Here is a 14,594-nt window from a genome sequence, read left to right as displayed (position 1 = left end):
AATGAGTTAACATGTAAAGTACTTTGCATACCTTAAAGTGATATGTAAATTTCTAGTTATTATATTTAATAAATTATAAAATCTTGCTATTTTTATTTCTACAACCATTTTTTAACTCACTGAGCTACCATCTTGGTTCAGGATCTCATGAATGATGTAGTTATTGCAATGATTTCCTATTTGATTTTTACTGCCTTATCTTTTCCCTTATCAAGCCATTCTTCACACTACTATCTCTTCTTTATCCAATAAACTCCTAGACTTTTGGGATAAACTATAAACTCTTATGTTTGATTTTTATAGTCTTTTAGAACTTGGTTTGAATCTGTCTTTCTAATCTTATAAACTTCTTTTCTTCATAGATGGCACTTTATCTCCTTTTCTGGGCTCTCTTCTATATCTGGAAGGCATCACTTCTCATATCTATCTTAAAGAATTTTTCATTCAGTTTAACTTATAACTCAAACATCACTGTGAACATAATGCCTTTTCTGATCCCCTCTACTGCTAATGGTCTGACTCCCACACTATTGTGCAATTATATCGAACTTATTCTGCATTATTTATATTTGTACATGTTGTTTCCCCTTAATAGAATGTAAGCTCCTTGGGGTCAGGAACTCTTTAATTTATTTTTATTTATTTATTTTTATATAACATATATATATATATATATATATATATATATATATATATATATATATACTATATATACTAGCATGCCTCCTGGCAAGTAATAGTGAATAATAAATGGTTAATCTCTACATATTGCAATCCCAGATTTAAATGTATTCTCCAAAATCTACATTGAAGAAAGTGTGAAATTGTCACCATAGATGTTTCAGTTTTATGCATAGAATATTAGATATGGCAGTAATTTTAGAAATTATCCAACCATCTCACCCACATTGCTATTTCTCTCTGATACAAGCAAAATATACATTTGGTTAATTGCCAATTAAACTCCTCAATGCTTTTTATCCTTACTTAAATGACAAATTATATTGGTATTACTGAATTCATAGACAGAGACATCAAATATACATTAGATGAAAATTTATAAACTTTTAATTCACTTTCTTGTGGTTTCTCAAGTCTTTTTTTTTTGTTGCTGTTCATAGCTGTTACCTATACAATATATGAGGAAAGTTCACCCCACATTTTAGAGAACTTAGAGAACCTACTGAATGAGAGATTGTTTTATAACAAGTCTGAGAATTTAGAATTTTATTGCAATACATTTAAATAATTATTGTTTAATATTTAGGGAAGTAAAATGAACTGGAGAAAGCAATGTCAAACTACTCCATTATCTTTTCTAAGAAAATCCCAAGTGGAGTCATGAAGAGTCAGACATAATTGAAACAACCGAACAATACCAATAATAATAACAATTATTAAATACTTACTATCCCATGAAAAAGTGAGGTGAGCAAGTTAAAATACTTCCAATTCCCATAATGAAACACCCAGTTCCAATTATTCGTGGAATGTGTGATTTGGATCCAAAATGACTTACCAGTGTTAGAAACATTAAATTGCCTGGAAGAAGAAAAATTACATTTCAGTGTAATTTAATTTTTTAAGTACAGGATGACTTGACCACTTGTTATATGAGGTCATTGTATTTGGTAGTCACTGAAGGAAGTACAAATGAAAAACAAAGTATTACAGGCATTATCTCTGTTCTCAAAGAATTTAGAATCTAAGGATAACAAATGAATATATATGAAATATAAAAAATGGCAATTGTGTGGTCCTAAGTATAACAGTAAGATTATAATAGAATCCAAGTAAGAGAAAGAATAGTTAATGAAGGATTAATGGAGGAGGTGAGACTTAAATTGGATATTAAAAGTGTAATAGGTTTTATTTGGAGAGAAAAGAGAAAAGAAAATCAGGAAAGATTCATGAAAAGAGTGAGAAGGAATATAACTTGTTATTTATGGTGATCAAATGATTTAACTGACTGGAAATGAACAAGCTATCCCAAGCAAAAAATAGCTCATATGCAAAGATAGACTAATATGCTTGGTAAATTTATTATGGAAAAATGCACAGGATTAGTAGCACAAAAGCAAAAGGAAAGTGTAGTTGAAATTAAAAAAACAAAGCTCCAATTGGATGATTGGTTGAAAGAGCTCCTTTAGTCTTTCAAATCTTTCTAAGGGATTTGATAACTGGAGAAGTTATTGCTATGTCCTATATAAGATAATATAATTTTCTTGAAGTAAGAAAAACAACCATAAGAACAATTTTAAAAAGACAAAAAAGGCTTTTAATCATTGCTATGAAGGAAAAAATGCTAATCATAGGCCAAAAATTATAAATGCTGAAGTATTGAATATTGAAAAAAATTTTTTTCTAGTAAAACTCACATTTGTATTCATGGCTATATTAAAAAATTGGAAGTTCAATGAAGTCTTAAGATCTGAGGCTAGTCATCATACCACAAAATATCCAGTATTCCTGAAATTTTTGTCCCTAGTAAGAGGGTGATAGACTCTAAAAAGCATATTGATATACTGAGAATTATAATTATTTAGAAAAATCACAGATTTCTAAGTGGAAATGGAATGCTGTCACACATCAATTTTCAGTGGACTAAGAACTCATATGATTTATACTCATTTGAAAAACCTATGAGCTATAATCGTTAAGTTTAGAAAAAAGTGGTCTGTCAAAAACATGCCTGATATCTGATATTATAAAAATACAATTTTATAATTAAAAATTGAAGACTATATAACATAACCTCACTACAAAATCATGTAAAATAAGTGATTACTGGAAAGATAAGATATATTGTATGTTGAAACATTTATAAAAACATAAAACTTTATGATTTATTTTGTAAAACAAGAAATTCATTTGCTTTGTTCCAAATGCTTAATACAGCAGGTGTTATTCTGAACCTTGAGGTATTATATTCTATTATATAATCAATGTATCACTGACAGAAATTGAGAATATAGGAAGAAGAAAGAATGATTTTGAAAAACAAATTTTCATTCAGTATATGAGTCTTTAGTTGAACATGTTGAGTTTCAGATAGAGTGAGACATTGAAATAGAGATGTATAGCTAGTGATTGTAAAATAAAGATGAAAATCAACTATTATCTAGATTGGTGAAGCACTAGACATTTATATTCTTTTAGAATAAATAATCAACAACTGATAAGGAAAGTCTGCAGTTAAAGACAAGAGAAAAAAATGAAGTAGACCATAATAACATGGTCAGAGAGATAGAAGTTAAACCAGAGTAGTATAAATTCCTGGAGTTCTAGAGCTGGAAGTCTCTTTACATGTCATCTAGACCAACAGCTTTAGCTTTTAATTGAAGACATTCAACAGAATTTAAATATTACTTGAAGTCCCAGAATTTGGTGCTGGCAAAAATTTGACTGTAACTTAGATCTGATTGCCATTGACAAATTAACCATGCCATATGACTAATTAATTTTTAGGAATGATGTACCTTCTCAGCAATTTCAAATGTCTGGCAAAAATTAAACAGGTTGAATATATATGAATATATTTAAAGGATAAACCCTTCATAGTTCACTTGGCAGAGATTTAAATCTGATTCTGTGAAAAGTAATTGTTGAGTTAAATTTAACTCTAATGGAGTCCTATGGAACATAAGTACTTGTAAGTGCCTATGGATGAAGTTACTGGCTTATATATGATATAAAATTTTGAGATAGCAGTTGCTCATTTTTATATGGGAATAGTAGAAAGAACAGTATGGTGTTTGGAGATTATAATCTGCTTCAGTGATATTAATATGAAAAATTAGAAAACTTTTAGGTTAATAACTGATGAAATAATGTTATGATAGCTTTTATAATGTTTTAGAATTTGCAAAACATTTTTATAAATATGTCATTTTATCCATAAAACAATCCTGTAAAGGAGGTAGGTGCTAAAATTATCTCCATTTTACAGATAAGGAAATTAAGACCAATTTTGCTCAGCATCATACTACCAGTAATGGTGAGGCCAGATTTGAACACAGACCTTCCTAATTCCTGGTCTAGTATATTTTACATGGCACCATTTACCTACACTGTGCTATGGTTTTGCAATATATGTATTTGACTTAATTATAGACAAAGAATATAAATTTGATTACAAGCAGAAAGATTAAGTAAGGTGATTCATAGAGATACCTAGTTGATGTAGCAATAAAGGTTAATGGAAGGAAAGATGGGAAGAAACACACACACACACACACACACACACACACACCCTGAGGAAGGGGAGAGAGAGAGGGAGAGAGAAATGAGAAGACAGAGACACAGAAATAGTAGTATCAAAGATTGATTATGAAACTAAACAGGAATTAATTTGTTGGAGGTTAGAAATGGGAAGTTAGTTTTCTTCTAAATACCTAAGACTAGGTATTGATGTTGATGAAATAAAATTACCCATTTCAAAGCTTCCATCAATTAAACCAGCCTCAGATGATGTTGTACCAAATCTTCTTTCTATGTGAGTGATAGAACTTTTCATAACAGTTCCTGCAAGTGATTTGCAAATATAACTGAATGACAGGGCTATCATGAACATCTATTCAGGGGACAAAATGGAAAAGAAAACATGGTTGAATAAAAAGATAGAAGTGTTTCTAAGTTCATATACATGAATTTAAGATAATATTTACTTTTCTCAAAATATGCCATTATTTTTTTCTCAAAATGTATTCAATTTCCATAAGTATTACATTTCTCTTACTCATAATTTTCAACTTTGGAATAAGATCTTAATAAAAGAATGTTAACCTTGTCACCATTATTTCAGTAAAGTTGCCCTTTTATCTTAGGTTTCACAGCTTCATAGGCAGAGTTGACAGAGTGATAATATTTTTAAATCAATTAATTACCAACTCCTAAGCCTATCATTAAATGACTTATAGCAGCCAGGACATAAGCAATATTTTCTTCCTAACAGAAACTGTATTATTATAGGCTCATAAGTGAATTTTTGGGAGAGAAGCTATTAAGTTAACTTAAAGACAATAGTTCTAATCACATAAGTAACAAAGAACCGAGAGGCAAATAGACATTTGTCTATGGGATTATTCAGGGAAAGTTTGTTAGGGCAACTTCAAAATGTTACATTTCAATGTGAAAATCAGATGTGTACACTGAAGGAACTCTCAGTGCTGTTCAACATATCTGCTTTTTATTTTTCTGTTTGAGGGACCAGAGTGCTAGTTTCCCTAAAGCTAAACCATCCTTGCTTTGCTAGAATAAATATCACTTAGTCAAAACATCCCCATACTAAATTGTGTAATGTCTTTGCTAGTATTTTATTTAAAATACTTGTATTGATATCATTAAGGAAATAGATCTATAATTTTTTTTTCTTTGCTTTGGATCTTCCTGCTTTAAGTGCTAGCAACATATTTGTGTCATAAAAGAAATTTGGCAGGCCTCTTTCTTTACCTATTTTCCCAAAATTTTTATACAGTATTGAAATCAATTGTTCTTTAAATGTTTGGTAGAATTCACTCATAAATCCATCTGGCTTTAGAGATTTTTTTCTTAGGGAGTTCATTGATGGCTTGTTCAATTTCTATTTCTAAAATGAAGCTATTTAAATATTTTATTTTACCTATTAATCTGGGCAATTCACATTTTTGAAAATATTCATCAATTTCACTTAGAAGATTTATTGGCATATAGTTTAGCAAAATAGTTGGTGAATTCACCATTTTAATTTTTGATATTGGCAATTTTGCTTTCTTTGCTTTTTCTAATTAATCAAATGTTTGTCTATTTTATTATTTTTATCACAATATTAACTTATTTTCTTTGTTACTTAAATGATTTTTTTACTTTCAATTTTATTAATCTCAATTTTGAGTTTCAAAATTTCTAATGTGCCATTTAATTATGGATTTTTTATTTGTTCCTTTTCAATCTCTTTTAATTGCATGTCCAATTCATTGATCATCTTTTATCTATTTTATTCATGTAAGCATTTAGAGATATAAAATTTCCCTTCAAAAGTGCTTTGGCTGCTTTCACAAGTTTTGATATGTTGTTTCATTATTGTCACTTTTGGATGAAATTATTGTTTCTATGATTGTTTGAACTGCTCATTCTTCAGTATTGGATAATTTAGTTTTCAATTAACTATATGTCTCTTTTTACATGGCCCTATATTGCACATAATTTTATCTAAATAATCTAAAAAGGGTACATTTAATATTTCTGATTTTCTGAATTTAATTGATATATGCTCTAATATATGGTCAACTTTTGCATGGGTATCATGTGCCACAGAGAAAAAGGTATATTCCTTTTTATTCCCATTGAATTTTTTTCCCCAGAGTTCTGTCATATTTAACTTTTAAAAAAATCTATTTACCTCCTTAATTTCTTGTTTATTTCATTTTTATATTCATCTAGTTCGAGACATTGTCTCTCACTATTTTCCATACTTAGAATGCTCTTCCCCCTTCTTTCTGATTACTGACCTCCATGGACTTTAAGTTCTTTAAATCCCACTTTCTTTTTATTTTATTTTTTTTTATTATAATAACTTTTTATTGACAGAACCCATGCCAGGATAATTTTTTACATTATCCCTTGCACTCACTTCTGTTCCAATTTTTCCCTCCCACCCTCCACCCCTCCCTAGATGGCAAGCAGTCCTATATATGTTGAATATGTCACAGTATATCCTAGATACAATATATGTGTGCAGAACCAAACAGTTCTCTTGTTGCTCAGGGAAAATTGGATTTAGAAGGTATAAATAACCTGGGAAGAAGAACAAAAATGCAAGCAGTTTACATTCATTTCCTAGTGTTGTTTCTTTGGGTGTAGTTGCTTCTGTCCATCCTAGATCAACTGAAACTAAGTTAGATGTTCTCTTTGTCAAAGAAATACACTTCCATCAGAATACATCCTCATACAGTATCATTGTAGAGGTATATAATGATTTTCTGGTTCTGCTCATTTCACTCAACATCAGTTCATGTAAGTCTCGTCAATCCTCTCTGTATTCATCCTGCTGGTCGTTTCTTACAGAACAATAATATTCCATAACATTCATATAACACAATTTACTCTACCATTCTCCAATTGATGGGCATCCATTCATTTTCCAGTTTCTAGCCACTACAAACAGGGCTGCCACAAACATTTGGCACATACAGGTCCCTTTTCCTTCTTTAGTATCTCCTTGGGGTATAAGCCCAGTAGTAGCACTGCTGGGTCAAAACATCACACAGTTGAAAACTTTTTGGGCATAATTCCAGATTGCTCTCCAGAATGGTTGGATTCATTCACAACTCCACCAACAATGCATCAGTGTCCCAGTTTTCCCGCATCCACTCCAACATTCGTTGTTATTTTTTGCTGTCATCTTAGCCAATCTGAGAGGTGTGTAGTGGTATCTCAGAGTTGTCTTAATTTGCATTTCTCTGATCAATAGTGATTTGGAATACTCTTTCATATGAGTGGTAATAGTTTCAATTTCATCATCTGAAAATTGTCTGTTCATATCTTTTGACCATTTATCAATTGGAGAATGGCTTGGTTTCTTATAAATTAGAGTCAATTCTCTATATATTTTGGAAATGAGGCCTTTATCAGAACCTTTAACTGTGAAGATATTTTCCCAGTTTGTTGCTTCCCTTCTAATCTTGTTTGCATTAGTTTTGTTTGTACAAAAACTTTTTAATTTGATGTAATCAAAATTTTCTATTTTGTGATCAATAATGGTCTCTAGTTCATCTTTGGTCACAAATTTCTTCCTTCTCCACAGGTCTGAGAGATAAACTATCCTATGTTCCTCTAATTTATTTATAATTTTGTTCTTTGTGCCTAAATCATGGACCCATTTTGATCTTATCTTGGTATATGGTGTTAAGTGTGGGTCCATGCCTAATTTTTGCCATACTAGTTTCCAGTTATCCCAGCAGTTTTTGTCAAATAATGAATTCTTATCCCAAAAGTTAGGATCTTTGGGTTTGTCAAACACTAGATTGCTATAGTTGACTATTCTGTCTTGTGAATCTAACCTGTTCCATTGATCAACTAATCTATTTCTTTGCCAATACCAAATGGTTTTGGTGACTGCTGCTTTATAATAAGTTTTAGATCAGGTACAGCTAGGCCACCTTCATTTGATTTTTTTTTCATTAATTCCCTTGAGATTCTCGACCTTTTATTATTCCATATGAATTTTGTTGTTATTTTTTCTAGATCATTAAAATATTTTCTTGGAATTCTGATTGGTATAGCGCTAAATAAATAGATTAGTTTAGGGAGTATTGTCATCTTTATTATATTCGCTTGGCCTATCCAAGAGCACTTAATATCTTTCCAATTATTTAAGTCTGACTTTATTTGTGTGGAAAGTTTTTTGTAATTTTGCTCATATAATTCCTGACTTTCCTTTGGTAGATAGATTCCCAAATATCTTATGCTGTTGACAGTTATTTTGAATGGAATTTCTCTTTGTATCTCTTGCTGTTGGATTTTGTTGATGATGTATAAAAATGCTGAGGATTTATGGGGATTTATTTTATAACCTGCAACTTTGCTAAAGTTATGAATTATTTCTAATAGCTTTTTAGTAGAATCTCTGGGATTCTCTAAGTATACCATCATATCATCTGCAAAGAGTGATAGTTTGATTTCCTCATTGCCTACTTTTAATTCCTTTAATCTCTTTCTCGACTCTTATTGCTGAGGCTAGTGTTTCTAATACAATATTGAGTAATAATGGTGATAGTGGGCGACCTTGCTTCACTCCAGTTCTTACTGGGAAAGGTTCCAATTTTTCCCCATTGCATATGATGCTTACTGACGGTTTTAAAAATATGCTCCTGACTATTTTAAGAAAAAGTCCATTTATTCCTATACTGTCAAGTGTTTTTATTAGGAATGGATGTTGGATTTTTATCAAATGCTTTTCTGCATCTATTAGGATGATCATATGGCTTTTTGTTAGTTTGGTTATTGATATAGTCAATTATGCTAATAGTTTTCCTAATATTGAACCAGCCCTCATTCCTGGTATAAATCCTACTTGGTCATAATATTATCCTGGGGATGAGTTTCAGAATCTTTTTGATAATATTTTGTTTAAATTTTAGTATCAATATTCATTAGGGAGATTGGACTATAATTTCTTTCTCTGTTTCAGCTACCTGGTTTGGTATCAGTACCATGTCTGTGTTGTAAAAGGGTTTGGAAGGACTCCTTCAATCATATTTTTCAAATAGTTTATATAGCATTGGGTTACTTATTCTTTCAATGTTTGGTGAAATTCACATGTAAATCCATCTGGTCCTGGGATTTTTCTTAGGGGAGTTGGTTAATAGCTTGTTCTATTTCTTTTTCTAAAGATGGGACTGTTTAGGATTTTACTTCTTCCTCTGTTAATCTGGGCAACTATATTTTGAAAGGTATTCTTCCATTTCATTTAGTTGTCAGTTTATTGCCATAAAGTTGGGCAAAGTAATTCCTAATTACTGTTCTAATTTCCTCTTCGTTCGTGGTGAGTTCTCCCTTTTCATTTTTAAGACTAACAATTTGATTTTCCTCTTACCTTTTTTTTAATCACATTTACTAAGGGTTTGTCTATTTTGTTGGTTTTTTCATAGAACCAACTCTCAGTTTTATTAATTAATTCAATAGGTTTTACTTTCAATTTTATTGATATCTCCTTTTATTTTTAGAATTTCAAGTTTAGTGTTTGGGGGTTTTAATTTGTTCCTTTTCTAGCATTTTTAGTTGCAAGCCCAATTCGTTGACCTTCTCTTTCTCTATTTTATGCAAGTAAGCCTCTAGAGATATGAAATTTCCACTTATTACTGCTTTGGCTGCATCCCACACATTTTGGTATGATGTCTCATTATTGTCGTTTTCTTGGGTGAAGTTATTAATTATGTCTATGATTGGCTGTTTCACCCAATCATTCTTAATGTAAGTTATTTAGTTTCAATTATTTTTGGTCTCTTCCCCTGGCTTTTTGTTGAATGTAATTTTTATTGCTTTGTGGTCTGAAAAGGATGCATTTACTATTTCTGCCTTACTGAATTTGAGTTTGAGGTTTTTATGTCCTAATATATGGTTTATTTTTGTATAGGTTCCATGAACTGCTGAAAAGAAAGTGTACTCCTTTCTGTCTCCATTTCGTTTTCTCCAGAGATCTATCATATCTAACTTTTCTAGTATTCTATTTACCTCTTTGACTTCTTTTATTTATTTTGTGGTTTGATTTATCAAATTCTGAGAGTGCAAGGTTGAGATCTCCCACTATTATAGTTTTGCTGTCTATTTCTTCTTGCAGCTCTCTTAATTTATTTTTTAAGAGTTTAGATGCTGCACCACTTCGTGCATATATGTTTAATATTGATATTGCTTCATTATCTATGGTACCCATTAACAAGATATAGTGCCCTTCCTTATCTCTTTTAATTAGATCAATTTTTGCTTTTGCTTGATCTGAGATCAGGATGGCTCCTCTTTTGACCACCTGAACATTTTGCTCCAACCACCTTTATTCTGCTTTTCTCCTCTTCAGGGTGTGTTTCCTGTAAACAACATATTTAAGTTCTGGCTTTTTAATCCATTCTGCTAGCCGCTTCCTTTTTATGGGGGTTTACCCCTTCCATTTATGGTTAAAATTACCAATTCTGTTTACTTGATTTATAACCCCTGTTTTCTTTTTCCTTCTTCCTCCCTTCTCCCCTTCAGATATTTTTGGGCCCCTTGCTCCCCGCCCTCCCTTTTTAATATCCTCCCCCAGGGGTTCCTCCCCTATCTTCTCCTTTCCCTCACAGTTTTCATATTCCCTTCTGTGGCTTATTCCCTTTTTCCTTTTCCTTTCTCCTTTTCAATGGGGTGGGAGGTTTCAATAAATTGAATATTCAAAATTTTTCTCCTAAATGAAATTCTGATGGCGTGATACCCTATATTCATCCCCTCCATTCTTTCTCTCAGATTAATAGGTTTCATTTCCTCTTCATGAAAGTGTATCCCCCACTTTACCTTTTCGGTACAATGTCCTTTCCACCTCTAGTTTTTAGAACGGTATACATGTATTCTTTATACATCTTTACACAAATATAGTTCTCAAAGTTTCTTTTACCTTTTTTAGGTTTCTCTTGGTTCTATATTTGTAGATCAAACTTTTTTAAGTTCTGGTTTTCATCAAAAATGGTGAAATTCGCTTATTTCGTTGAATGAATCTTTTTCCGGAAAAGATGCTCATTCTGTCTGGAAGAATTATTTTGGTTTGCATCCGGTTCCTTAGCCTTTCAGAATATCATATTCAGGCCCTTCGATCTTTCAATGTGGATGCTGCTAGATCCTGGGTGATCCTTATTGTGGCTCCTCTATATTTTGAATTGGGTTTTCTAGCCACTTGGGTATTTTTCCTTCGTTTGAGGGTTCTGGCATTTGACCACTATATGTCTTGGTGTTTTGATTTTAGGATCCCTTTCAGTAGGTGATTGATGAATTCTTTCAATGTCTATTTTAGCCTCTGTTTCTGTGACTTCTGGGCAGTTCTCTTTGATAATTTCCTGGAAAATTGTATCCAGGCTCTTTTTATTCACCATATTTTTCTGGGAGTCCAATAATTCTCAGATTGTCTCACCTAGACCTATTTTCCAGGTCTGTTGTTTTCCCAAGAAGGTATTTCACATTTTCTCCATTGTTTGATTTTTTTTGGTTTTGCTTGACTGATTCTTCTTGTCTCCTCGAGTCATTCAATTCCATTTGTTCTATTCTGATTTTTAGTGAAGTGTTTTCTTCACTCACTTTTTTATATCTTTTTCTAATTGTCCAATTGTGTTGTTTTGTTCTATGGAATTTTTTTCCATTTCGCCAATTTTATTTTTTAGATAGCTATTTTATGTTTCCAGTTCACTAATCCTATTTTTCAAGGATTTGATTTCTTTATCCATTCTGTCTTTAAGTGAATGGGATGACTTTTCCAGACTCTCTTGCCAAGCCTCCCTCTCCTTTTCCCATTTTCCTTCTAGCTCTCTTGTGAGAGCCTTTTAAATTTCTTCTATGAGATTCATCTGTGCTGAGGAACAGATGATCTCCTCCTGTGGGGATTCACCTGAAGATAGTCTGGTTTTAGTCTCCTCAGGGTTTAGAGTCTGCTCTCTGTCCATATAAAAGCTGTTGATTGTTAAGGTCCTTTTCAATTTTTTGCTCATTTTGTCAGAGAAGAATCAGAGACAAACTACCAAAGAAAAAAAGAAAAAAAAAACCCAAATGGAATCTGCTTTTTTGGGGGGAGGGACTGTGTGTTACCGAGCTTCCTCTACAGACTGCAGGGGGCAGCAGTGAGGCACTAGCAGGACTGAGCTGTGCCTGCACTCTGAAACTCTGAGAGTGTGCTGAAACGCTGTGGGGGAGGGGTGGCCAGGTCCCAAGAAACTCCAGCTGTTCGGGGTTGTATTCTTCACTCCCCCCCCCACCCCACCCCCCCTGCCCCCCATGTTTTTAGCTTCTCTGTTGGGCTACTGACTTGCTGCCAGGACAAAGTATTCAATCCTGTAGCAAAGCTCTCCTTGCAGAGACGGTTGAGATCACACTCTACCCCACTCTGCTCTGTTTGGCTGTGAGCTGCCTGCTGAGCTCTTGCTGCCGCTGCCCTCAGCCTGTCCCCAATATAAAACCGTCCTCGCCCACAAGCAAAAACAAACCTTTCCTGTCGAATCTCAAGGATGTCTTCTCTTGGTAACTATTTGTGGTTCTTTTTTTCAGTCAAGCATTAATTCAGAGGCTTGTAATGAGATGGATTCTGAGAGAATACACAGAGCTTACACAGCTGTGTGCCTCCTGGCTGCCATCTTGGCCAGAAGTCCTAAATCCCACTTTCTATAAAAGTCTTCCTAACCTATCTTAAGATTCAGATACTTTTTCCCTCTTTTAATTATCTCCTATTTATTTCCATTCTCTCCCTTGCCTCACCCCACCTCTGTCAGCCTGTCTCCATTTCTGTGTATATGTATGTATGCATCTATATCTATGTCTATCTATTTATATAAACAGTCATTTGTTTTCCTTCCCATTAAGAATATTAGTTCCTTGAGTGCAGGTACTTTTGCCTCTTTTGTATTTTCAGGGCTTAGTGCATGCCGGCAAATGTTGATTGATTGATTGTTTCCGAATTGATATTTAAGAATACAAGCACTTGCATTAGATAGTCCAAATGTACTCATACATACATATGTAGACATATTTTAGTTGGGGAATTTATATAAGCTGATAAGCTGAATAGCTACTGTTAAATTTGTTCTTCTTTTCCATGAGTTCATAGTTGAAAGCCTCTTTCTCCAAAAAAGTTAAAGTGTGAGGGATAGTAAATAGCTGTGTGTGTGTGTGTGTGTGTGTGTGTGTGTGTGTAAAGTTAAGCATTTTTATGACCTAAAATTATAGGGAAAATAAAGGGTTTTTTGGACCCAAACCCAAGATTGCTGTCTGACAATTGCTAAGTATTCTTGGCTAATGCTACCTAAGTTTAGATAACTCTTTTTAGCAAGTCACTGCTTTTAGAATATTTGGATTTAGATTTAAAAGGACATATGGAATTGACTACATATAAGAACTTGTCAGAAGCAGAAAAAGTATGTAAACAGATGAATTATGTAATCAGTTTGTATTCCTGCATTATGAGTGGAATATGTTTCAACTCTAAAGAAAAATTCTAGAGACTTAGCCATATAATCTTTTAATAAATAAGCCAGTTATTCAATAAATAGTTTCAGGCACTCTTCTAATCATTGGGAATACAAAAAGAGATAAACATCAGTCCATGTCCTCAATGACTTTACAATCTAATAGAGTAGACAGCAACCAAACAAATATATAAAAACAAGATGAATATAGTATAAATACAAATATTTTAGTTTATATTCATAAAATTGAAAATAATTATATAATTATTAGTAGAGAGAAGACACTAGAATTAAGAGGCATTGAGAAAGACTTCCTTCAAAAAATGGAATTTTAGTTTAGAATTAGGGGAAGTCAGAGAAAGTAGTATATGGAATGAAGAGAGAGACCAGTTGAACCATGGAGTCAGCCAGAAAAACACCTGGAATAGAGAGAAAGATTATCTTTGAGGAACAGGCAGGAGGTCAATATCACTGGATTCAAGAATGTAAATAAGGTAGTAAATGTAAGAAGTCAAGAAAAAAGTCATGAGTTATTGCCATTTATTGAGTGAGGGGTCACATGGTAAGACTTTAATTTTAAGAAAAATCACATTGTTGGCTAAATGGAGAAAGAATTAATTAGGATGGGGGACACATCTGAGGCAGACAGACCCATTAGGAAGCTATTGCAATAGCACGGTGTGAGGTGATAAAGACCTATAAAAGAATTTTCGTGGTTTTAGGGAAGAGAAAGAGATGTATTCAAGAGATGTTACAAAGATGAAGTCAAAAGACTTAACATTTGATTGAACATTGAGGGTAATAAATAATGAGAAATTGAGAATGATCCAGAGGATATGAGTGTAAGAGACTAGGATGATAGTGGTACTCTTGACAGTAATAAAAAAGGTAGGTAAGAGAAAAGATATGGAGGAAAGATAATGAGTT

The 14,594-nt window shown here is 32.6% G+C and overlaps 1 protein-coding gene across 5 annotated transcripts in view; it reads right to left on the bottom strand.

Annotated features, from left to right (window-relative positions):
- Positions 1-14,594, bottom strand: part of LOC100923007 (solute carrier organic anion transporter family member 1B3-like) — a 70,758-nt gene that overhangs the window by 44,986 nt on the left and 11,178 nt on the right. For 4 of the 5 annotated variants that reach the window (XM_023504502.2, XM_031938423.1, XM_031938425.1 and 1 more), the window contains 2 exons: positions 4,432-4,573; positions 1,410-1,542 (listed from right to left, as the gene is read on the bottom strand). In XM_023504502.2, coding sequence (XP_023360270.1) covers positions 1,410-1,542; positions 4,432-4,573 — 275 coding nt within the window. The remainder of the gene's footprint in view (positions 1-1,409; positions 1,543-4,431; positions 4,574-14,594) is intronic. The other variant, XM_031938424.1, reaches the window with a different exon arrangement.

This window comes from Sarcophilus harrisii, chromosome 5, assembly GCF_902635505.1.
Source record: "Sarcophilus harrisii chromosome 5, mSarHar1.11, whole genome shotgun sequence".
NCBI classification, from domain to species: Eukaryota; Metazoa; Chordata; class Mammalia; order Dasyuromorphia; family Dasyuridae; genus Sarcophilus; species Sarcophilus harrisii.
Note: the sequence above shows the minus strand (reverse complement) of the source record. Positions and strands in the feature narration are given on the sequence as shown.